Here is a 26439-nt window from a genome sequence, read left to right as displayed (position 1 = left end):
CTTAATAGTGGCAGCAAAGTATTGTTTTTTCGCCACCCTCACCGCTCCTAAATACAGGTTAGTAGAGGCACTCACCAGTGCATAATTACATCCGTCAGGAGTTCGCCTCCACCTCCGCTCAAGCCGCCTCCTATACTGTTTCATCGCTCTCAGCTCCGGAGTGTACCATGGGGCTGCATGAGCTCTACACAGGAGAGGGCGCGCAGGAGCAATCGTGTCAACAGCCCAGGTCATCTCCGTATTCCACAGTTCAACCAGTCTTATCAGCCGGAAACTCCCCCAGAGCCCTTTGAAAACCTTCAGGATTCATTAGTCTCCGGGGGCGGACCAATTTAATAGGTCCCCCACCCTTGCGGAGGGGAAAAGCCGCTGTAAGTCTAAACTTCAACAAGCGTTCAAGGCTATAGAACACATGACTGTCTACTAAATTTCACAGAAGCAACTGTGTGTGTGTGTGTGTATATATATATATATATATATATATATATATATATATATATATATATATATATATATATATATATATATATATATATAAATTATAGCCTTTTAGTTGGATAGCTGATTCTTTCAATATCTGCCAAGAATGCAGAACTTCTCTAATTTTAGTCATCTGACAAAGGAAGAGGGGAAAAGTCTTCTACTATGAAAGTACTCCCCAAATGTTTAATAAACTAGGAAATAAGTTTAAGATTAGTGTTATTTAGCACTTCTGTAAATGTACTAATTCATTACAGATTTTTAGAAGAAGAAAAAATAAAATAAACTCTTTCAATTTGCATACTGCAACATTAGAATGAAAGAGCACCACTGATTCTGCCATTCATTGTAACTACATATGCAGATCCATAAAATCTGAGATCTTTTCAATATGGCCAGTGTGCAAAACAAATCCTCTTTTACACCCAAACATCTGAATGTTATTTTTCAGCTCTTTCCTTTGGGGGGGAGAGGTTAAAGGATGTAACAGAGATGGTATCCAGGTTCATTTTATGACAAGGAAAATTACACTTTGAAGATTTTGCCCTAAGCTGTGCTCTGCAGTCAGTCAAAATAACCACCTGCAACCAGGAACAGCGTACAGGCCATACTGAACACGCAGTAATGCGCTTGCAAGGCTTTCAAACACTGAAACTTTCCATAATTGGTCACTACAGCTTTTTCAGTTGCCAATACAGTAAACCCTCCTTTTCTTTAAATTCATCCTGCAAAGTGCCCTATTCCGATAGCCATTCTAAAAACATGTATTAGTAGCTTCCAGAATAACTAACTTCTGAGGAAATGTAATTTTAAAAAACCAGCTAAATCTGATACACATTGCTTGCCAAGTATTCATATTGTTGGACAAGAATCACTTTCTTCTATGCTGAAAAAATATTTTTGAAGCAGCAGATAAATAATAATTCTGTCCAGATTAATAATTAAAAGATATTAAGCTCTTTTCTTTCTTTCTTTCTTTCTTTTAAGGTTGCCTGGAGACAAAATCAAATTTGCCAAGTAATCCTATCTAAAGACAGGTGGCATATTAGAAAGTTACTTTCCTATATGCACAATCATTACTAAAATGCATGGGCTCTGTTCAGAGCCACCTCTAAGTTTGGGAGACCCTTAGCAAATTGCCATCTTGTAAATTCCCTCCTGTGATGCTGATTCCCCAGCCATGGCTTATTTGGCAGCCGAAAGCTGCCATTTTAATTTCCTACAATGCTCCAGACCAATGATATGTTAGGCACTCTGGGCATTGTGGTAAATTTTAAAATGACAACTTCCCAGACCCAGCTGCCTGTTGTAGGGGACTGAAGGCAGAAACAAGTACTGGTGGGCCCTGCTGGGGTCCAGGCAGCTGACTAAAAGTGTTAAGTGATGATGCCAGGCCTGGTTTTATTAATCCAAAACAAAATACTGAAGGGCACAAGTCTTGGTTCTACACTCAGGTTTCTATGCATGACAAAACCTGGCACAGCTGCAAAAGTTATTTCACAATGGCTGTTCATTAAAAACATCAGATCGCTAAAAGATCTGACAACTACACATAGACTTTTAACAAAATGCAACAAATACCACAGTTCCCATCTTCTTACTTGCCATTTTAAAAATTTGCATATAAATACAAAATACTATTGTCATTTGTACTTGAGCATTATAATGTAGCACATCGTATGTCCAAAACATTTAAATCAACCACAGCTTTCTAAAGGCTGTTCTCTCAGTCTAAAATTCAACAGAGTAAAGTCTATGTTTTACTACCAAATACCTTCACTCTTTCCTTTTATTTCGCTAATTGCATGAACAAGCTTGAATACAGCTTTCACAACCAATCAAATAAGGTGAAATGGTAGGTGTGACTGCTATGTTGATGGGGAAGGTCTGGAAATGAGATAGGATAAGAAAGCATAGCAAGAGGTTTTTGGATGTCAGTTTGTTGTTGTTATGTGCCTCCAAGTCGATTACGACTTATGGCGCCCTATGAATCAGTGCCTGCCAAGAGCATCTGTCATGAACCACCCTGTTCAGATCTTGTACGTTCAGGTCTGTGGCATCCTTTATGGAATCAATCCATCTCTTGTTTGGCCTTCCTCTTTTTCTACTCCTTTCTGTTTTTCCCAGCATTATTGTCTTTTCTAGTGAATCATGTCTTCTCATGATGTGCCCAAAGTATGATAACCTCAGTTTCATAATTTTAGTTTCCAGTCATAGTTCTGGTTTAATTTGTTCTAACACCCAATTATTTGTCTTTTTTGCAGTCCATCGTATGTGCAAAGCTCTCCTCCAGCACCTCATTTCAAATGAGTTGATTTTTCTCTTATCCACCTTTTTCACTGTCCAACTTTCACATCCATACATAGAGATTGGGAATACCATGGTCTGAATGATCTTGACTTTGTCAGTCAGCTCCCATCAATATGCTGATGACATTCAGCTCTTCAGCTCTCCTTCATTCAATCTCATAAAGGTGGCAGAAGTTCTTAGCTAGAATTAAGGATTGAAGGACTGAATATGAACAAACAAGTTAATTTTAAATCCAGACAAGACTGAAGTGATTTTGGTCAGCAGCCGACCAAGAAATCAATAGAAACATTGTTAGCATTTCTTCATTGTGGTGCCTACCATGTGGAATGTTCACACAGGTGTTTCCTGATGGTTAGTACTGATGCCCAATGTCCTGGTTACTTGTGTTGATGTTCTTGCTACTGCTTTTGCTGTTTTATTCACATATTTTAATGGGTTTTGTATTATTTTAATATGTGGATCGCCAACATGGTCCCCACAGGTACTTTCCCCAGCCCCGCAGGTTTGCATTGGACTCCCCCCACTGAAATTAAGCCTGAAAGAAACCTTCTTTAGTCAATGGAAGCCTTTTTTTCAAGCCTAATTGTGGTGTGGGGTCGATGGAGTGGTGGCTTACAGCTGCGGAGGGAAGAGTTGCAGCACACACATGGTGCCCATGATAGTTTTTTTGGTTTGTAAAGGTGCCCACAGGCTCAGAAAGGTTGGCAACTCCTGTTTTAATATACTGGAAACCATTTTGTAATATTCCTTTACTTGAAAGGCAGGAAATGAATGTTTATAATAAATAATAATAGCATCCTGAAGTACTTCTTTAATGAAATCAAAAGTACAGGATATATGCATTTTAGTGAACAAAAACGAACAGTAATAGCAGGGATAAATATTACTATTTGTAAACTATAAAATATAACATATTATTTTACACCTCTAAACCTGTTATGTAACCTGACAACAGTCCAGCAAAACTTCTTTGTAAAAACACACACAAGGGCATATAGTGTGCTTTTTTCTAAGAAATAAGTTACCTGACTCCTGAAGATAGCGATACACCAAGAAATTCACTTCGTCACTGGTTATGCTCATCTTAGCCCCACCTCAATATGATGAGGTCTGCAAGAAGTGTGATCCACGCTCTGTTCAAAGGGAAGAATGATAAACACATCTTTTTATTACAATCACAATTGTTTTTAATTTAACCATTCATTTACATGGCCACTTCCTAGGTGTGCTTTCATTTACATCTGAATGATAGCTAAAGTTCATCAAAATGAAGTGACCATAAGAATTTTTTTTATCATTTAGTAGAATGATTACGAACTTACAAGATCTGAACAGGGTGAAAACAGGGTAAAACAGATGCTATTGAAGGTCACTGATTCATAGGGTCGCCATAAGTCATAATCGACTTGAAGGCATATAACAACAAAAGAATGATTAAAACATTTCTAGACTAGAAGAGATATTTAGTTTTGAAAGAGCTTTCCCATAATTTCTTCTAAAACGTTTACTACAGTGCTCAACAATTACAAAGCAACGAAGCCATCAGGCCCAGAGATTCTCTGTCACAGAGACGGAGACAAGGTTCCAACTGCAGCCTGTTTCCTTTTTTTCAGTTCTCCAGCAATATGGCTCCCTTGGACCCCTGACACCTACAATTTTAGCTCAATTATACTCTATTTTAACAAGTCAATTATGATGCCTTCTTCCCCCATCCATTCCTATAGTTAGATTGTATGTCCTAATGTATCATTAAAATTATGCGCAAATAGCAAAATTATATGCAAACATCGAGGCGTAACATACTTTTGCTTTTTTGGTAGTATGCTGCAGCAATCTGTGTCATGCAGACCAACATTTTTCCAACCCAACATTAAAGAAACCATGACAGCTATTCACACCTTCCTTTCCTGTGCAAACTACAGCTTGTCCCAGTAATGTAGCCCTATGTGGGGGAAGGGGAAAGAACCCAAAGCAGCAGGACTGGGAAATCCCATCATCTGGCACTGCTTCACCAGGTGAGATGGCATTTATAGACACAACAGGAGCTGAAATTATCTGGCAGTCAATAAGCCACAAGAGAACAAACCAAGTAACTCATTAGCATAAGATTACCTACAGAAACAAGGGTTTATCCATCACCAAATGGATGGTGGTTTGTCATCACCGGAATGTCTTAAAATTAATTTTACTTAAAAAAGAATAGAACAATATTCACTTTTAAATACACAAGTATGCCTAAATAATGTATTGGGAACCATGTGTGTTTTCCTTTCAATCAAAATGACCTCTCATTATAGCAGTGTAGTAGCAGATAGCTCCAGTATCTACACTGCACCCTCTGACCGGTAAAAAGTATAAAATTGTATTAAACAAAACAATAGGTAGATTCCTACAAATTCTTCTCTCTCTCTCTCTCTCTCTCTCAGCAACTAGAACAGTCTTTGCTCATTGAAACTCTGCTCAGCAATTCCTGTTGCTTAGAGTCGCATCTGGTGCTTTAAGTCAGCTATGTTCATCTACAGGTGTCCCCATAGCTGAAGGTCATGCATGACTCTAGCAGATGTCCCTGCATTATTTATGTGAGCAGCTCTTTGGAAATGTGTGATGCTTTTATTTCACTATCCTAATATATTTCATCAACCATTCAGACTGATTATCCAGTCCCCTATAGTTTTACAATCATGGTAAATTAAGCCCCTTTTTCCTAAGTATTAATTTTATTTATTGCAGTAATTTGTACTTCATACAAAACAAATAGCAAATAACCCCCCTCCTTTTTCCCTTGAGGAAAAGCCTCATATCTTATCTTTAGTTAAAGGTTCCTCCTCCTTTGGATGATTTTCTAATTAAAGCTCAGCTTTTAAAAAGTCTTTAATGTTTTAAAATAAATTGATTCAAAGAGACTATCAGAAATATTCAACAGCATAGAAAGAGAAAAATGACTTATATACATTGAAAAAGAATGGTCCAAAATGCGATCATTGTCTCTCTTAAATTAAAGCCCAGTCTTGTAGAAAAGAACTATTTTGTATATGAAGTACTGGCTGTTCACACCAGGCAAGATCATGATGACCTACTGTGCCGTACCAAGGTGCTCAGCCCATTTGTGTCAGCTAAGTAGGATACATCAATGGTAGACAACCAGAAATAGCCATTATGGCCATTTGAGTCAATACCAGGATCACACAAAGCTGTTACCATACATAGAAATGGGCATATGGTGAACAGGACATGACTCACCCGCTCATCCTTTCTACAAGCATTTTTTTCCACAATGGAACCATCTATGGTAACTTGAAATGAAACATAAACATGATAACCTTGCACTGTTGGCCTAGCACAGAATAATTAGCTCTATCACAATTACATATATATTTAGAATCAGGGAATTAATGTTTTTTCTTCTTGTTAAATTGCCCCAAACAAATTTAGCAAAACCCAAAACTCAGATGCATTATGCATCCAGCCAAACGAAAGTGCCTTGTGGCAACTGGATGCTTTGATTTTTAAAACCCTCATATTTATTCAAGCAGCATTATGAATTCAATATTTTTATGACCCAAAATTTGTGATGCACTGGTCTGGAGCATCTCAATTTCAAACAAATTAAACCGCCAAAATATTCATGAGTTACAGTATTTCACTCCTCTGCAATATTCAGAGACTGGGTCACAAAATTTACGATGGGTTCTAATGCAATATTACATGTTTAAATAACAGTCACAGCATGAACATATGTGTGCAGACAAATTACACTGGAATGGGCTATCCATACAATTGGCTAGCCAAGTGGATCCATCTACATTATTGACCCTGGAAAATTCACACAGATAAAACTTATTTGTACATTTCCTGTAGAATGATGCCTAAGGATTATGAATGAGACAAAATGGCCCTTAAGGGACATGGATTCTACTGTGCAACAGATTTCCTGAGTAATCCTGGCGTGTTTGCGCAATCTCTGCCTGTCTGACTCTCATTTATGACAGTTTAAACATATTTATTGAAAAGCCTTCATGAATATGAGATCATTAAATGGCACCTTGACAGAGCCCTGCTCAAAAAAACAGTTCTCTCAGACAACTGCAGTGAGGGGAAGGAATTTCCAATAGCTCTTGGCAGGAAACCCGTCATGATACTGTCAAGCGTCCAGTATGACAGCACTAACAGATGAACAATTTCATGATGACAGCAACACACACAAAAATGTAAATCTTAAAACCAGTACATTTTATGATTCTGAGTTCCAGTGTCAGTGATTTATAATGTAATGGTCCATCTGTAACATAGCTTTTCCCAGCCTAGTTCCCTCAAGATATTTAGAATGACAACTCCCACTATCCCTAACCACTGGGCATACTGGCTGTGGTTGGAGTCCAAAACATGCACCAGGTTATGAAAGGGTGGTGTAAAAACTAAATTTCTGAACAGCTGCAGTTCCACAGCCATGTGTCAAATATCTATCTGTTTTGATAAACCATTTGCATGCAATTCCCTAGTCAAGGAACCTTCTATGGCAACAAATATGTTACATTAGAACTGGCTGAAGTGATGTGAATACCAAAAATAAAAAATATATTTAAAAGGACAAATATTATTGATTGATTGATTTAAGGCCCTAGACACCTACTACTAAAAATCATCTCAAGGTGACTTACAGTATAAAAGTCCAACAATAGAAAATATAGAAAATTAAAACAGCAATACAACAACTGACAATTAGCCAATACATTTCTAAAAACATACCACCACCTCTGTCTAAGAAAATACCTATACCACGATACAAAAACAAGTCAGGAGAAAAATGCCTGGGAGAAGAGGAAAGTCTTTACCTGGCACTGAAAATATATTAATGTTGGCACAAAGCAGGAACCCAAATTCAACTCTTAATAACAATATTTATTTACACAATCTGTTCTTATTACCTTGATTAGAATTCTTTTATTAATTGGATTAGAAGCCAAAGGAAAACCATTGTGTCTATAAAACTGCTTAAGTACACAAATCATAAATAATCTACATCCTCCTTCAAAACCGTTACTTTTTCTTCTTTTGCATTAGCATTCCCATCATTGGCATCTCTGGATATATAAATACATTTTGCCTTGAAGACAGTTAACAGGAATTTGCTTGACATAAATAAATCACTTTGTGTCTTCACAGACTTCATTACTATGCCATAAATGACATTTTTTTTGTTCCTTCCACCTACACTTCTACAGGTGCCAAGCAGCAGCCACACATAGAATCATAGAATAGTAGAGTTGGAAGGGGCCTATAAGGCCATCAAGTCCAACCCCCTGCTCAATGCAGGAATCCAAATTAAAGCATTCCCGACAGATGGCTGACCAGTTGCCTCTTGAATGCCTCCAGTGTTGGAGAGCCCACGACCTCTCTAGGTAATTGATCCCATTGTCGTATGGCTCTAACAGTTAGGAAGCTTTTCCTGATGTCCAGTCTAAATCTGGCTTCCTGCAACTTGAGGCCATTATTCCGTGTCCTGCACTCTGGGACGACCGAGAAGAGATCCCGGCCCTCCTCTGTATGACAACCTTTCATGTACTTGAAGAGTGCTATCATATCTCCCCTCAGTCTTCTCTTCTCCAGGCTAAACATGGCCAGTTCTTTCAGTCTCTCCTCACAGGGATTTGTTTCCAGTCCCCTGATCATCCTTGTTGCCCTCCTCTGAACCTGTTCCAGTTTGTCTGCATCCTTCTTGAAGTGCGGAGACCAGAACTGGATGCCGTATTCAAGGTGAGGCCTAACCAGTGCTGAATAGAGGGGAACTAATACTTCACGCAATTTGGAAACTATACTTCTGTTAATGCAGCCTAATATAGCATTAGCCCTTTTTTGCAGCCACATCGCACTGTTGGCTCATATTCAGCTTGTGATCAATGACAATTCCAAGATCCTTCTCACATGCTGTATTGCTGAGCCAAGTATCCCCCATCTTATAACTGTGCATTTGGTTTCTTTTTCCTAAGTGTAGAACTTTGCATTTATCCCTGTTGAATTTCATTCTGTTGTTTTCAGCCCAATGCTCCAGCCTATCAAGGTCCCTTTGAATTTTGTTTCTGTCTTCCACGGTATTAGCTATGCCCCCCAATTTTGTATCATCTGCAAATTTGATAAGCATGCTCTGTACCTCCTCATCCAAGTCGTTAATAAAAATGTTGAAGAGCACTGGGCCCAGGACCGAGCCCTGTGGTACCCCACTCGTTACTTTCGCCTAGTTTGAGAAGGAACCATTGATAAGCACTCTTTGAGTATGATTCTGGAGCCAACTGTGGACAGCAATAAGGATGAAGGCAACAGAGTAGCCTGGTTTGCACATCACACTAAGCTGATCCATGCCTTAACATGAATGCACAGCCTCCCAGGGAGAAGATCATGGCTGTTTCATTCCGTCTTAGTTGTTTTGCTGCTGTGCCATACTGAGCTAAGCCAGATGCAGCTTAATATAACATGTTGTCCAAACCTAGGCTCTTAGCCACAGTACATTATTCAGGAAGCTTAACCACAAGTCCAAGTTCAGACAACACACAGCGCAGCATGGCAGTCAAAAAGACTGGGGAGGAACAAAGCTGCAAGCTTCTCTCCAGGAGCCCACCTGTTCACATGTGTCATGTGAATCAGTGCATTGTGTATTCAGAGGCAGAGCAATCACTCTTACCTCTTCCATAGCCAACATTTTAGTCTTCTGTGCACTGTGATCTCATATGTTATGCTCTGTATGTAAACACCCCTATTTACAAAGCAAGAATATATACCATGACTATTGAGAACAAGCTCTGAGCTTACATACACTGTTTTGGAGGACTCACTCCAATCATAGTTTGCCATTTCAGATTCATCTGCAAACTGTGGTTCGATTAAACTATGAAGAATTCTATTAAGCAAAGTATAAGACTGGGGGGTGTAGGGGAGAACACAGAACTCATTCCTGATATTTAAACCATGGCCTGGGAAATCGGAGATGATGATGTCTGAAGGCAGTCTAAGGATGCAATCCAGATTAACATCATAAAAAGTGATTTCCTAGATAAGACCAAGGTTCTCCTCTAGCATTCCTTGCAAGAATTCCAATAACCAGCAGATACTAGATGGTTCACCACAGAGTGGTTCAATTGTGGATTGCCATATACCGTCTGCTGACACCTAGCTAGCACATATCATAAAGTGCTAGTTCCATGCATGCAACAAACGTTCCCTACCATCGCATAAGAATAATGTTCAGGAGCAAAAATCAATCATTGATACCTTTTCTCCTTAAAGTCTCCTATCCTGATTACAACAGTCACAGGAGCAGCAGTCTAGTTAAAAAGGAACAGAACGGGGGGGGGGGGGAGAGATCAAATAATTGTGCCAAAACAACAAACCAAACATATTTTAAAACACATCAGTGAATCTGTCTTTGAATTGCTACAGAAGACTCAGTTTAGTGAACAACACTGAAGTATCACTTCTGCAGAATTATAGTCTTAGGATTCTGGAGGAATTGTTGCTCAATGACAACTACTTCAAAAGAATCCTAACAATAAAAATTTGACAAAAATGAAAAGTACACAAATTAGAGTTTGTCAAAATGCAGTCAGATATTTCTTCTCCCCAAAACATTCAACTAATGAAGATATTCTGAATCATTTTGGTTACTGAAGATTGTAAGCATCACTACACCAGTACTTCACTTCTTGTTTCATTCCAAGCTAAGTTCAAGGTGCTGGTTTTGGTGTATAAGGTTAGGATACTTGAAAGACCGCCCTACCCCTTATATACACAGTTGATCATTAAGCTGTCCAGGTAAGGGCCTCCTGCAGATACCATCTTATTAGGAGGTCCGTTCCACACAACATAGGGGAGTGGACCTTTAGTGATGTGGCACCAACCCTTTGGAATTCTCTCCCCTTAAATATTACAGGCGCCATCTCTGTTATCTTTTTGGCGCCTAGTGAAGACCTTCCTCTTTCAACAAGCCTTTTAATTAGAGACCTTATCCCAGTCTGCATCTGTTCTGGAATTGTTTTTTAAGATGTTTTATTTTTAAATATCTTTCAAAAGATATTTTTAAAAGATGTATTGTTTTTGCGATGTTTTAAGATTTTTTAGTGTTTTGTCCTTTGCTGTCCTGGGCTCCTTCTGAGAGGAAGGGTGGGATATAAGTTTAATAAATATAAATAAATAAATAAAAATTCTTATATTCGCGCTCTCTCAAACATACTGGGCTGGATCATGTTTAGAGCAGACCTGCTGAAATCAATGAGACTTAATTTAAACTTAAGTCCCATTGATTCAATAGATCTACTCCAAGCATGACAAGTTCTAGATCCAACCCACTCTCCGTTATAAGCCACATAGTATACTAAACTCAAGCAAGTTTTATAAAACCTTAAACATTAAAAACAAAAGTAATTATTTCCCCCCTTTCTGTAAGAACCTTTAAAGCTCTCATTTTCAAGCTTTGCCCTATTTATATAATTGTCAGATGTAACATATTTTTCTGATCACTTTCTGAAGGTGATGTAGGACATCTTTAGTTTTATATAGGTCAGATGTTTGGTGGCAGGCTATTTTTAGCACTGGACTGTTTTACCAATAGTTTCATTTGTAAAATATTATTAGGTATCCTAAGCCCATTAAAGAGATAGAGCAAAAAAGAAAATTTTTACCATATAGTACTGGGACACAGAACTCAACTATGTTACATCCTAAACAAATACTAAACAAATCATTTACGCTTCAATGTACAGCACAATCCTGTGTGTGTTTACTCGGAAGTAAGTCCCACTGACTTCAGCAGGGCTTAGTGTGCATAGGATTGCACTGTTCAATTTACTTCAGAAAAATAGGGTGTCTTAGCTGTCATGTTTGGGAAACACTGTAATAGATATTACTGGTATACATCTTTCTTCCCCCTTTTTTCCTACACTTAAAACCTATTAGTTTGTTTGGTTTATTTTTCAGTCCTCAGCTGGTTTTCTTAATGACATCAGCCTCTAGCATTTAAGGTCTGAAAGCACAAGTGGATCTTTTCCAATTCCCTTGGCTCTGCAGTGAAAAGGGTTTTTACTGTATTGATCTTTTCTTCATGGCACTTTACTGAGGAAAAAAACAACAGTCCTCTTAATTAGTGTGATTGTGTTGTATTCTCCTTCATGACCTACTTCTAAGACACAAGAACTTCAGTCACTCTTTTAAAAAAATTAAACCCTGAGCTTTAAAGTTTTTATTTATACATTATCCTAAGTAATCAAAGGGAAGGGGAAAAGGAAACATGAAAATAGCTTTAGGACTCAGACAATTAAAGTTAAAATAAACAAGGAAGATTAGCGGTATTAAGAACACAATTATTTCTGAAGCTGGTTTTAGACAGTGTTGCTATAGTGGACAAATATGTGGATATTACAGTAACCACATTCATGCAATAACATATTTACATCCACTTATGAACTGAGCCCCAATATGTCAATTACATGGTTTATATAGCAAAAAACTGCCCACTTTTAAGTTAAAAAAATTACTTCCTGAATTAGACCCATGGCCAGAGCAAGGAGAGTTCAATTTCACCCGTGAAATCTGAATGTATTATTAATGCAAGTAGGCTTCCAAATTTAATATAATGGGACTTATTTTTAAAAACCAGACACAGATAAATGGGAGCCATTTAATTATTATAAGTTAAGTCCTCGAGTTCAGAGTTTGTTAAGATGAGTATAAGGGGGTGAACTCTAAACTATATACCTTGATGTTAGTTTGGAAAAGATGTGTTAAGAAACCTCCATTTACTGAAGCAACAGGAATGCAGAGTGCAGACTTCTATGGAAGAATCAAAGGGCAGGAGGGAGGGGTGCTTAACCCCTCCTATGCTTGTCCATTCTTCTCTGCAAATATTCCCCAGCCCATGTCCCCCTTTGCTGAGCTTACTTTGAGTTTTGAAGCTTGAGGGCGGGAATCTATGAAACACAGCCCAGGAGAGTGCTTGGCAAGGGAGAACTAGCATGGAGAAAGGGTTAAGCACAAATCTGTATTAGTGTAATGAGAGAAGCATGCTTGGAACAATATTTTGAGAATGTACATAAATGTGAAGTATAATTCAGCAACCTATTTTGTAGGAGATTATATAATTAATTTGTTAAATGTATATCCCACCCTTCCTCTCAGTAGGAGCCCAGGCGGAATGTTTCCTCCTCTGAAATGAGTGATTGACAGAAATGTTTCCTCCTCTGAGATTAGCGATTCTGTACTGCTTAAAAGATATACAAAATCTCACACAGATTGCTATTGGAGAAGTTTGTGGATATGTTAATACCTCAGAATTGTTTAGCTCAGCTGTAAGAACACCTGAGTAAGGCTAGTAAATAAACACTGAAAACAGAAGGTCATGTGTCATTCCTAAGTAAGTCTGCAGAAAGGATGAACTGATGAGTTGCATTTAATACATTTAGTAGCTGCAATTTAGTATGTGTTTAAGAACTTAACTGCCATTTACAATAGCTTTCTCCATACAGTCACTGTTAACAAACAATAATCCCCAATATCACATCAAATTGTTTTGCCAAATATAATAAAAGGGCAGCTAATAGGTATTAATAGAAAAGATAGACTCTTTCATGTAACTAAAATAAGAGCAAGAACCTCTCTCTCAACAACCCCATGAAATAATCAAACCACAGAATTTTGACACCAAACATATTTCATATCCAGTCATCAATATACACATTAATTTAGAGTATAAGGCTAAGGCTGCAATCCTAACCCAGAGGAAACCCCACTGAATTCAGTAAGAGTTAGTTCTGCATAGACATGGTTAGGATTGCACTGTAAATTATGGAGGGAAAGGCAAGACCCCAGTTTGAGGAATTTACAATCTAAATTTCAACAGTGGATGCAACAACAGAAGATATAATATCAAAAGTTAGAACGAAATAGGCTTTAAACTCCCAGTCTTGAAAATAATGGCTGCAACCAGGGCTGTGGAGTCAGAGTCATGGAGTCGGAAGCAATTTGGGGTGGAGTCAGAGTCGGTAGAAATGTACCGACTCCGACTTCAAAATAATATATTTTTGTTATAACAAAATAACAAATAACAAAATGTTTAAAATATAAATTCACAATGTCAAAGAAGGTTCCCATGAAGTCAGCTGTATTTGAGCATTTCACCATAAGTCAAGATGGAAAACATTTTGTGTGAATTCAGGGCTGTGGAGTCAGAGTCATGGAGTCGGAATCGGACAGTAGAAAAATAGAGGAGTCAGAGTCGAAGGTTTGGTGTACCGACTCCACAGCCCTGGCTGCAACACATACCATTAGCAGACACTGATTTGGAAATATATTTCAGATAGATTATTTCTCTATAAGTAATCTTCTGCCTATAAATATAAAACGAGAAACATTTTGTGGGAGACAAGGAAAAGATTTATTTATCAGTATGCAGGTTGGGCAATTAATTTTTTGTAGTACATATTGGAGATTCAATGTAAAATAAATTGTTCACATCCAAGTATTTCCTTCCCCTAACAGAGGAAGGGAACTTTTGTACGCAATCCATTGTCTTTAAGGGCCTATATAGGTGATATTCATACATACACAGAACTTGAACTTGAGTGAGATGGAGAGTTGGAGGAACATAGCAATACACTCTCTGTGTGAGAGGATTAATTTGATTGAGAAAGGCTGTGGTGGCTGGGGGCGATGGGAGCTATAGTTCAAAACATCTGGAAGGCACCAAGTTGGGGAAGGCTACTTTCAGTCCTGGCTCTCTTAAGTCTCCACCTTTGAGACTGCACCAGACATTGGCAACTGCTCATTGATAGGCCCATCAATTGCACATATTTTTCAGACAGACCTGCTGTTATTCCAGTTCAGGTGAACATAATGGGGTCTTACCTAGCCATCTCACTTCCCTTTTTTCCACCACTTCCAAAACTACCCTTCTTCAGGCACCAAGAGTTGCCCACTAGCTTGGCATCTGCTTCCCTTCTCTTCTAGTAGTTCTATCACCACTACACACAGCCTCAGAAATGGCCACCATAAAGCCACTAAAGGTCATGCACACACATCCTCCTCCCTGCTTCATGGAATCACCACAATCATGGGATTCGTTTTCCTCAGAACTGAGAGCCTATCAGGTTCCTATGAGACTTCAATGCATTTGTTATTGGATCAGTTAAAAATTAAAGCATCATGTCTCTTTCAAAATAAGGAAACACATAGCAGCTGTAAACTAAAATGTAAAGCAAATATTGAGCAGAAAGCAAGCTTCTTAACTCTTAACCTGCTCCCACGAGTGATACATGCCCTGGTCTCCTCTCGATTAGACTATTGTAATGCGCTCTACGTGGGGTTACCCCTGAAGACGGTCCGGAAATTACAACTGGTAATCATGTTACCCCAGTGTTGATGGAGTTACACTGGCTGCCAGTTGTGTACCGGGCCCAATTCAAGGTGTTGGTACTAACCTTTAAAACCCTATACGGTTCCGGCCCAGTCTATCTGAAGGAACGCCTCCAGTATCACCAAATATGCCGCCAAACAAGATCAGCCTCACAAGACCTTCTCTCGGTCCCACCAGTGAAAACAGCTAGACTGGTGCGGACCAGAGAAAGGGCCTTTTCAATCGTGGCCCCCACCCTCTAGAACTTACTTCCTTTTGACCTTCGTCACACCTCCTCCCTGATGGCTTTTCGCCAAGCTTTAAAGACCTGGCTGTTCAGGCAGGCCTATGGGATTTCTGGGGTGGGTTAGGTTTTTATATTGTATTACTGAAGGATGGTTTATGAATTGCTGTTAATATTGTAATTTGCTATATGCATATGTTTTTATATTGTATTTATATTGTGTACGTCGCCCAGAGTGTCCGCTTAGGCGGACAGATGGGCGACTAATTAAATAAAATTTTATTATTATTTATTATCTTTTCATCGTTAGCAATAAGTGCAACATTATTCTAAGTCACACTAAACTGTAAAATCTGCCCGTCTTCACGATCTCATCTTATGCCAAGAAAGCACAACATACAATAATATAATTTAGCTTTTTAAGATACTCTGCTAACCCATATGCCACACAGTATTTGAGGTAATTAGAAACATTAACTCCTATGTATTAGCACAGTTCATATTACCTGCCCTCAGTGTCATCAATCTGCCATGCAGCCTTGAGGAATTTTGTGTGTCCTTTATGACAGCTGCGGAGTAAGGGAGGGCAAAAAGAGGCAGCTGTCATCTTTGCCTTTAAACCTATCTGTTTCACCTGTTAATTAGCACTGTGGGTGACAGACATGTTCTGGGCAAAGGGATCAAGAACTAGATAATCGGATGCATTGATCTCTGAACTGAGCCTCTCATTACTGAGGGCATAATGTGGAGCAGAAATGTAGGTGGGCTGAGGAAAAAGCAATCAGAGTTTCCTGCACCCAAAGCAATGCGAGTGTAACCATGCTCATGCAAGGGAATATTCCCCACTCCCTCCTCTCCACTATAGCCTCTTTTGAGGTCCCTCTCCCCAGAAGAGGCTTTGGGGGGTGCAGGAAGGTGCAATGGGAAGAAGAAGAGGCAAAGATTCCCCATGCCTCAACATGCTTGTGCTTCATTAGATGCAATCCAAAATGAAAGCAACAAACATAACAAAGCAAAACCACCAAAAAAGGACTAAGTCACTATAAACAATTTAGAACCAGATTATTATCAATTATCAGTCTGTTTAGAGCAATTTGTTGCCCTCAACTTCAACCATTTCTATTTAAACCAAAGAGCCAGTTAGTCAATTAAAAACCTATTTCCATTCCAATCACAATGATAACAGGAATTTTAATAGTATTTTGGACTCCCTTTTCAAGCAGCCACCAACTTAGCTAAGCAATTATGTTGCTTGTCATCAAGTAATTCACTTAAATACTTATTTTTTAATGAATTTTTATCTTGCTCTTCACAGGGGGAAAAAGAACTCCAACAACCAGACTCCAAACAAAACAGTCCCTGCTGCCCTCAGGTTTGCAATCTAAAAACACATGACAAAAGAAAACAGACTGGGACAGAGGAGGAAATAAATAATTTGAACAATTAAGTTCTTCCTGGGACAGAGTAGAATAGAGAGGCCATACAGATAACTAAGCTGCCCTCTGTGAGCTCTCTTTTGTCCCAGGATACCTTGGTTGTTATATTCAGCTAAGGAAGCATTTATCACAAATCAGATGCAGATGCGAGGGAGAATGTGTAACAAAATAGTGTTTTTAATGGGTTCAGAGTGGCGATCATTTGCATTATATGAATAATCAGCACTTTCCCCCAAGCAGCATATGTGTCAGGCCCAGGATGTGACTCAGGAACCAGACCAACGGCTGTAGTTAATTCGTGTTTTATTAGGGTAATGTCCAAACAAAGACTGCGTTTTCTCATGAAGCAATACAGGGATACAGGTCCTGCGGCATTGGGAGAAAGTTGACAGAGCAAGGGACTTCTTCCCACCTGTTCTTTAAGAAGGGGCCAAACGGGCGCGCAACCTTTCGCTCCTCCTTAACTGCCCCTCAGGTACTGCCCGCCTTCCCCCCCTTCTCTCCTGTCTTTTCAGCTGTCTGCGTGTGCGCGGTGAGGGGGGAAGCATCACCCCCTCCTCTTCTGAAGTTTCCGATTCCAGGATGGGGGATAGGGGAGGGGCTGATGGTAAACTGCCTCCCCGCTTTTCGGCTGTGAGCAGCCCTCCCTCTTTCCCCTCTTGCTCTGAGCCTGAAAGAGGGGGAGGCGTGAGAATGTCCAGGGAGGGCTCAGGCTCCCCGTCGCTAAGCGACCTTATCACTGGCAGTTCCTCTGTTTCGTCTTCGCTCCAAAGGGGGGCAGTTCCTCCCCCTTCCCTCTGCCATCCATCCGAATACTCTTCTCCCAACTCTCCGGGATCCAGCTCCCCGGGATTGGGACCCCAGCTCTGCCTTCCGACACCATCCCCCCTCCCAGGCTGTGCCCCCCTCCCCTTGTCTGGCTTGGGACGGTGGGGAAAACGTTGATGGAAAAGTTTTACCAATTCTGGAGCATGCACATCAGCTGCATCTTCCCATGATCTGTCAGCCACCCCATAGCCTTTCCAGTGAATCAAGTACTGCAGCTTGTGGCGTCTGATCCTGGAATCTAAGATCTCCTCAACTTCAAACTCAAGCTGCTCATTTACCAGGAGTGGAGCTCCGGGAGGTTCCTCCGGCCGTAACTCACTGGGAGGGGCGGCTTTCGTTAAGAGGGATCGATGGAACACAGGATGTATTTTAAACGTGTCAGGCAGCTTCAGTCGGTACACCACGGGATTGATTTGAGTTTCTATTTCGAAAGGACCCACCCTCTTGTCTTGTAATTTTCTACATTTGCCCGGCATCTGGAGGAAGCGGGTGGACAGCCATACCTGGTCTCCCGGTTGAAGGGGGGGGGCCCTCCTTCCTGTGCAGGTCAGCACTCGCTTGTACTCCGTTTTGGCTTCCTTTAACTGCTGTTTCAGTGTCTGTTGCGCCGCTTGCAATTCCTTAAGGAAGTTCTCAGCTGCCGGTACCAGCATTCCTTCTGAGCTGCTTGGAAAGACTTTAGGATGGAATCCATAATTAGCGAAGAACGGGGTTTGTTGAGTACTGGAGTGCAGAGAATTGTTGTAGGCGAACTCTGCAAAATGCAAATATGATACCCAGTCAGTCTGTTGATAGGACACATAACTTCGTAAATATCTTTCCAAAACGGCGTTCAAGCGTTCCGTCTGCCCATCTGTCTGGGGGTGATGGGCGGAGGAGAGTTTTAATTCCGTCTGCAACTGTTTCCACATTGCTCTCCAAAATTTGGCTGTGAACTGAGTTCCTCGGTCTGAGACTACGCTGTTTGGCAATCCATGCAGCCGGTAGACTTCTTTTATGAATAACTTGGCCGTTTCTTTAGCCTCTAAGGCCCCTGCACAAGGAAGAAAGTGTGCCATTTTGGTAAGTAGATCCACCACTACTAAGATGGCTGTCATTCCTTGGGACTTGGGTAGATCAGTTATAAAATCCATGGAGAGGTCCTTCCAGGGTTCGTGTGGGACAGGCAATGGTTGTAACAGTCCTGCTGGTGTCCCTGTTTGTGTTTTTGTCCGCAGACAGACAGAGCAGGACTTTACATAACTCTCAATATCCCGACGCATTTTAGGCCACCAGAAGTCCTTGGCCACATTCTGAATGGTCTTGTAAATCCCAAAGTGTCCCGCTGTGATGGAATCATGACACTGGCGTAGGATTCTGAGCCTTAATTCCCCTTCTGGCACATATCTGGCGGTTTTGAACCATAACAGTCCATTTCTCCAGTGAAAGGTTACTTCTGAGTCTTGACCTTGTCCCCTCTCCTGCTGATATTTTAGCATGTCTGCATCTTCTTGTTGTGCCTTTTTGAGTTCCTCTTCCCATGAAGGCTGGCATACTCCCAACGTTAATTTCTCTGGCGGGATTACGTACTGAGGCTGGTCCTCGGATTCACTTTCTTTGTATTGTGGCTGTCTGGATAAGGCATCCGCTCTCTGGTGTTTGGCTTGGGCATGGTAAGTAATCTGGAAGTTAAACCTAGTGAAGAACTGGGACCATCTTATCTGTCTCTGGTTCAGCTTTCTGGCGGTTTGGAGGCTTTCAAGATTCTTGTGGTCGGAGCGCACTTCAATTCGATGAGAGGTCCCCTCTAGGTATTGTCTCCAGTTTTCAAGAGAGTCCTTGATGGCCAGCAGCTCCTTCTCCCAAACTGTGTAGTTCTTCTCTGCAGGCTTTAACTTCCGAGAGAAGTACGTACAGGGGTGCAGCTCCTTCCCTTCTTGGTCTAATTGTAGCAGGACCCCCCCGATGGCAAAATCTGAAGCATCTGCTTCCACTACGAAAGGGCGGTTCGGATCAGCAAAGCACAGAATGGGCTCAGTAGCAAACCTTCTCTTCAGCTCCTCAAAGGCCTCGGTGGCGTTCTCTGTCCATTGAAACTTCTTCTTCCCCCTTAAACAGTCAGTCAGAGGAGCTGTTAATTTGGAAAACCCTGGAATGAACTTTCTGTAATAATTGGCAAACCCCAAAAACCATTGTACATCCTTTTTGGTGACAGGTTGGCCCCAGTCCAATATGCAGCTTACTTTCCCTGGGTCCATCTCCACGCCTTCCGCTGAGATTCGATATCCAAGGAAGTCTAGAGACTTGAGGTCAAATCCACATTTCTCTAATTTAGCATACAGGTGATTTTCTCTCAGTCTCTTCAACACCGTCTTCACATGCTGGTCGTGGTCTTCCTGGTTCTTTGAGAACACCAGGATATCATCTAAGTAACAGATTACATACGTGTCCAACAAGTCTCTAAACACGTCATTCATGAATTTTTGAAAAATTCCTGACTTCCACAAAGCCCGAACGGCATGACCAGGTATTCATACTGTCCGTAAGCGGTCAAGAATCCTGTTTTCCATTCATCTCCCTCCTTCATTCTGATCAGATTGTACGCTCCTCTCAAATCCAACTTCGTGAAGATTTTTGCAGAGCGCAGTCGGTCCAGCAACTCTGAGATCAGGGGCAGCGGGTAGCTGTTGGGGATGGTGATCTGGTTCAATGCGCGATAGTCGTTACAGGGTCTGAGTTCCCCCCCTTCTTTTTCACAAACAATAGCGGCGCTCCAGCAGGGGATTGTGAGGGGCGTATGAATCCTCGCCTCAGGTTTTTATCCAGGAATTCCTTCAGGGCCTCCCTCTCATTCTCTGTGAGAGAGTAGATTCTCCCTGATGGGATGCTGGCTCCTGGCACTAGGTCAATCGCACAGTCGTAAGGGCGGTGGGGGGGTAAAGTCTCTGCCTCTTTTTCATCAAACACATCTTTGAATTCTTCATACTTTGGCGGCAGGGTCACTTGCTCGATGTCTTGCACTGCCCCCGCTAGGGTGTTCTGGATTCCTTCAGGTTGACAGTTCTCCTGGCAATACTGTGAGGTGAACCACACCACCGCCTCCTTCCAACTTATTTTGGGTTCATGCTTTGCTAGCCAGGGCATTCCCAGAATCACCTCAAAGTTCAAGAGATCTGACACGTATAGCGAAATGAACTCTTCGTGACCAGGGATTTGAAGTTTCACTTCCTCCGTGGCTTGTGTCACCCCTCCTGACTTCAGGGGTCTCCCATCGATAGTCTCCACAGCTAGGGGAGCGTCCAGTTTCCACCGGGAAATTCCATGACGCTTGACTAACTTTGCATCAATAAAATTTGTGGAGGCTCCACTGTCAATTAAGGCAGTGGAATTAAACACCACTCCTCTGGAAGTTGTAATCCGAATAGGCAAGACCAACACCCCCTTTGAGGGAGGTTGGATCGTTGGGGGGCCTTTATACAACGCTGCCCCCAGTCCACCGGCCTGCACGTGGACTGGGTGTTCTAGTTTCCCGACGGCTCGGCTTTCCCCCCTTTCAGTCCACAGTCTCTGGCCACATGGCCCGGCTTTGAACAATAAAAGCATAAACGTTCCCGGCGTCGTCTTTCCTTTTCTTCTTCCGACAGTCTTGGCCTAGCCCCTCCCTGTCCCTCAGTTGCATTACCTGCCATCCCTGCAGTGGGAAGGGTCTTGTTGCGGGATGCCGAGGCTGAGTATCTCGGGACCTCCTGCTTCCTTTCCAGGCGCCTTCCTTCCATCCGGTGATCTATCTGTAGGCATAGCCGGATGAGCCCTGGTAGGTCAGCGGGGGGGGGAGGTCCTGGCCAACTCATCCAGGATTTCAGCATTTAATCCACTCCAGTACATAAACATCAGGGCGGCGTCATTGTAACCAGTTTCCTGGGACAGAATTTTAAAAGCGTTAGTGTACTCGGAAACAGTCCCTTTAGCTTGCTTCAGAGCGCCTAGTTGCCGCGCTACTGTTTCAGCCCTTTGCGGGTCTTGAAACATCTCCGTCATCTCCTATATAAATCCTCTGTACCTTCCTAAGACAGTATCCTTTCTCACGAGATACGGAGTCACCCATTTTGCAGCTTCTCCCTCCAGGAGGCTAATCACGAAAGCTACTTTAGCCCCATCGTCTGGAAATTCCGTGTGCCTGACATCCAGATATAACTCACATTGAGCCACGAAGGTTGCCAACTGATCACTTTGTCCCGCGTATTTTGGGGGCAATCCGATGGGAACCTTTACTACGGCAGCTGGAGGGGCTGTTCGCATCTGGTCTATCGTGGCCTTCAAGGTTTGATTATCCGTCTTCAGCGCCTTGACTGCTGCTAGCAGGGCTTGAACATCCGTCTGCAAATCAGCTACCTTAGTCCTCAGGAGTTCCACTTCTTCCATCTCAGAAGTGGGGTTCGTCCCCCCCGCTGCTCCCTTTGACATCTTGTCCCAGTCAAGTGAAGAGAGCGTTGAGGGTGATTTAGGTGGCTCTGTCAAGCTGTCAGGCCCAGGATGTGACTCAGAAACCAGACCAACGGCTGTAGTTAATTCGTGTTTTATTAGGGTAATGTCCAAACAAAGACTGCGTTTTCTCATGAAGCAATACAGGGATACAGGTCCTGCGGCATTGGGAGAAAGTTGACAGAGCAAGGGACTTCTTCCCGCCTGTTCTTTAAGAAGGGGCCAAACAGGCGTGCAATCTTTCACTCCTCCTTAACTGCCCCTCAAGTACTGCCCGCCTTCCCCCCCTTCTCTCCTGTCTTTTCAGCTGTCTGCGTGTGCGCGGTGAGGGGGGAAGCATCACCCCCTCCTCTTCTGAAGTTTCCGATTCCAGGATGGGGGATAGGGGAGGGGCTGATGGTAAACTGCCTCCCCGCTTTTCGGCTGTGAGCAGCCCTCCCTCTTTCCCCTCTTGCTCTGAGCCTGAAAGAGGGGGAGGCGTGAGAATGTCCAGAGAGGGCTCAGGCTTCCCGTCGCTAAGCGACCTTATCACTGGCAGTTCCTCTGTTTCGTCTTCGCTCCAAAGGGGGGAAGTTCCTCCCCCTTCCCTCTGCCATCCATCCGAATACTCTTCTCCCAACTCTCCGGGATCCAGCTCCCCGGGATTGGGACCCCAGCTCTGCCTTCCGACAATATGCCTCACAGGGGATATGCATCAGATGAGAATTTAGCTCTCACAGCTAACACTGAGTTGATAGGAAAGGTTTTACTAGTCAAAATTTATATTGCTCATGTTAGGCCTCCAAAATTAATGCACCATATATGAATATATCGTATGGGGAACTATAGCAAATATTGCACAAAACAGGGAAAAAAATGAAAGATAAATTAGGGCTTCTTTACAAACTAGCCACAATAACACAATACAATAAACCATGGTATATCATGACATGCATTATCCTTCGTGAGCTTCAGGCTCGCATGCTTCCCCTGCCCCGTCTCTTCCTCTTATGTTGTCAGAACATGACAGATCATGCACATCACACAAAGCCATGGTTTCATATGATGTGTGAACATGGCCACTGTCTTTTCCAACATGGTGACTGGGAAAAATGTGTGTATTATATAAACTACAAATGGTAGCACAAATAACTTTTATTCAAAGGTTATAAGGACCATTGGAAAACCAAACATGTATTAGCTTCTCAATATAGGCCTAAAAAACCAGCAATCCCACACTGTCCATCTGTCAGAGTTCAGCCCTGCTCAGGCCCTGACCAGAGGGTCTACTCTTAGGAGGATGAAGGGGAACAGGACCCTCAAGGAGATCTCCACAGTGTCAGTGATCCTGAAGACCTAATGGATCTGGGTATCTCTGCCCTAGGCCTGGAGGTCCCCACACCAGCTGCCTGTCCTGGCTAACTCTCAGAACACACGCTCCCAATATTCCATAGGGTCATAGCAGCAAATGAGATTGTGAGCCAGGCAGGAACTGAAATCCCCATCTAGCTGAATGGGAAGCTACTTTGGAGCAAGAGGGAGCATATGGAAGCACCTGCTTGGATCAGGACCTGGCTGAGAGCCAGGAAGGAGTGGAGCCTCCTGTTCCAAGTCTGAGCTGCCTCACTGCTGGGCAGTTCTCATCAAGGCTCCAGCCTTTCTGACTGGGACAAACAGGTACCATTTTGTGTTACACAACTGCTTTTTTCCGAATACTTAAATGTTTCCTCATTTTCTCACGCAGCTTCATTAAAAAAACAAATTAAGGAAAAACAAAATCCCTAGGTAGCTCCCCCCCTTTTTGGATAATCACAAAATAAAGATCTGGCCCACCTGCTGGATCCAGTTCCCCACCTTTGTTCCCCAGTATTATAATCTGCACTTTTCTCCTCTCTTTGGAAAAATAAATAGCCAACTTCCAGGGCCAACTCCAGATACTGAGGGGCCCTGAGAAGCCTGCCCACGGTGTCCCCCCATGGCACTTGGAAGTGCCGGGGCAGTCACACTGCTGCAACTGCAAGCCTCTCCTTTGCAGTAGCTGCCCTAAGTGAGTGACCACTCAGTCTACTCAGAAGTTTCCCATTTAAGTATAGAAACTACAGCCTTAGTTGTATTAGAAAGAGATGGAGTGTGCCTCCAAATTCACATCTAGTGGAAAGAAACACATGCAGTGCCTAGACAGCTTCCACTTAGAGATATGAGTTACATTTATTAGATTAGATTAAGTGTATGTTTTTAAAAAATTAACATAAGCACATGTATCAGTACATACATAACAAAAAATGTAAAAAGATGTGTTTAAATACAAGGGGCTGTATCTAATTGAAAGCAACAGAACTTCTCCTTCCTCTCCTCCCCCTTCAGTCCCTCCCCCATCTCTACCTCAAAACTGTTCCATGAGGTCCCCCATCCCTCTGGAGCAGATTTGGGGGGCACACAAGAGACTACGGGGTGGGGGGGAAGAAGAGGAAACAAAAGTCCCATTGCACAACTAGAAATCTGTTTGGCGTGCACATAGCAATGACTGGATACAGTCTGAAGTGTTGATGAGTATCCGTGTAAAGCAGTTTCTTTGTTTTTCAAAAGGAGCACGTTACACAATATTTCACTATGAACATCCGAAGCACATCTGAGATTTAGAAAACACAATCCAAGCTTTAAAATACACATTTAATTTTTGAACCTATTATGCCAAATTACACACACAAAAAGGTCAACAATAATTTAAATCCTACTCTCTTCTACTAAAAAGTACCCAGAGTGGTGTACAGTAGAATCATAAAGCCATATAATATAATCGGTAAAAAATACATGTAAAAGTAACAACCAATTTCTAAAAGCATTATAGGAAAGTACATATTATACAACCAACACTTTACAGACAAAACAAAAACCTAAGAACAGTAAGAGGAAAATATATTACACATTAAAATTCACAGCAATAAAACTAGGTGTTAAAATTAAAAGCTTGTCACAATACATGTGTCTTCAATTTTCTGCCAAGAATCACAAAAAAGGAGCTCTGCAAATTTCATTTGCATGAGCATTCCACAGTTGTGGCACTGCCACTGAAGAGGCTTAAATCTCCACAATAGCACCAAGAGAAAGTCCTCCATCATCATAATTCTTGGGAAAGCTTATTCAGAAGCAATTGGTCCCTAAGGTAACCTGGCCCTAAAGCTGTTTAAGGCTTTATAGGATAGAACCAACACAATAAAGCCAATGGAGCTGACATAAGATCCATGGCTACCATATTTGGGACCAACTGAAGCTTTTGGGCTATCATCAAAAGATAACTCCACTCAGACTGCATTACAACAATACAGGTCAGAGGTAAATGAATAATGGATTATTAAAGCCAAATCCATCTCCTTTAAAAAATGGCACCACTGGTATATCTGCTGAAGCTATTAACAACAACAACAACACTCCTAGTAACCACCACCATCTGAGCATCCAAGGGATGCAACAGATGAAGGAGTATTCCCAAGCTATGAACCTGTTACTTAAAGGAGAATGCAACCCCATCCAGAACAGGTTGAACCACTTCACCCAAATTGCCAGTGTTCTTGATTAATAGTGCCTCTGGCAGGGCCAGCACCAGAGGACGGTAGGTCAGGCCCTGGCCAAAGGCCCCCTGGATCCCTCCTTAGGGTGGGTAGTGCTTCCTTCCATGATATGTGGCAGCGTCGGCTCCCGACTCTACCGCAGATTGTAAGAGGGAGCTCCCAGACAACCCCCCCTACTGCCATGCAGGCCTGCGACGCCCACCTGTATGCCCCACCTACCTCTCCCTCAACGTAAATGCTGGTTGCGCTGCAGGTGCAAGCCTGCCATCAACCAAGATGGCGCCCAAGGTTTCCCTAACGGGCTGATGCCCGTGGACATCTTGGTTGTGGCAGGGATGCACACGCATAGCATGCACACGTGCCATCAACCAAAATGGCAGTGGAGGCATCAGCCCCGTAGGGAAGCCTCAGCCGCCATCGTGGTTGATGGCATGCACACACAGTGTAGGCAGCATTCACCAAGGGAAAGGCAGGTAGGTAGGGCATGCGTGCATGCGTGTGTGTGTCATGGCCAGGGGGCCTGGTGCCCAAGGGCCCTGGCATGCTTAGCACTGGCCCTGGCCTCTGGCTTGTCTGAATTAAGTTTCAGCTTCTTAACGTCCATCCACCTCTGACCTGACTCAAGACTTCTATTGTCTCCCCAGGACAAGTCAATGGAACAAGGCATCATTGTGTCACCGGCATGCTGTTGACACCTCTGCCCACACCTTCAGATGACCTCACCTAGTGACTTCATGTACATATTAAAAAACATGGGAG

At 42.2% G+C, this 26439-nt stretch overlaps 1 protein-coding gene across 10 annotated transcripts in view; it reads right to left on the bottom strand.

Moving 5' to 3' along the window:
• TBL1X (transducin beta like 1 X-linked) overlaps positions 1-26439 on the bottom strand; it is a 262884-nt gene that overhangs the window by 55690 nt on the left and 180755 nt on the right. For 9 of the 10 annotated variants that reach the window (XM_061627078.1, XM_061627077.1, XM_061627081.1 and 6 more), the window contains one exon: positions 3816-3923. In XM_061627078.1, coding sequence (XP_061483062.1) covers positions 3816-3873 — 58 coding nt within the window. In that variant the 5' untranslated portion in view covers positions 3874-3923. Of the gene's footprint in view, positions 1-3815; positions 3924-10053; positions 10107-26439 lie in introns of all 10 variants that reach the window. The other variant, XM_061627083.1, reaches the window with a different exon arrangement.

This window comes from Rhineura floridana, chromosome 5 (assembly GCF_030035675.1).
Source record: "Rhineura floridana isolate rRhiFlo1 chromosome 5, rRhiFlo1.hap2, whole genome shotgun sequence".
NCBI lineage: Eukaryota > Metazoa > Chordata > Lepidosauria > Squamata > Rhineuridae > Rhineura > Rhineura floridana.
Note: the sequence above shows the minus strand (reverse complement) of the source record. Positions and strands in the feature narration are given on the sequence as shown.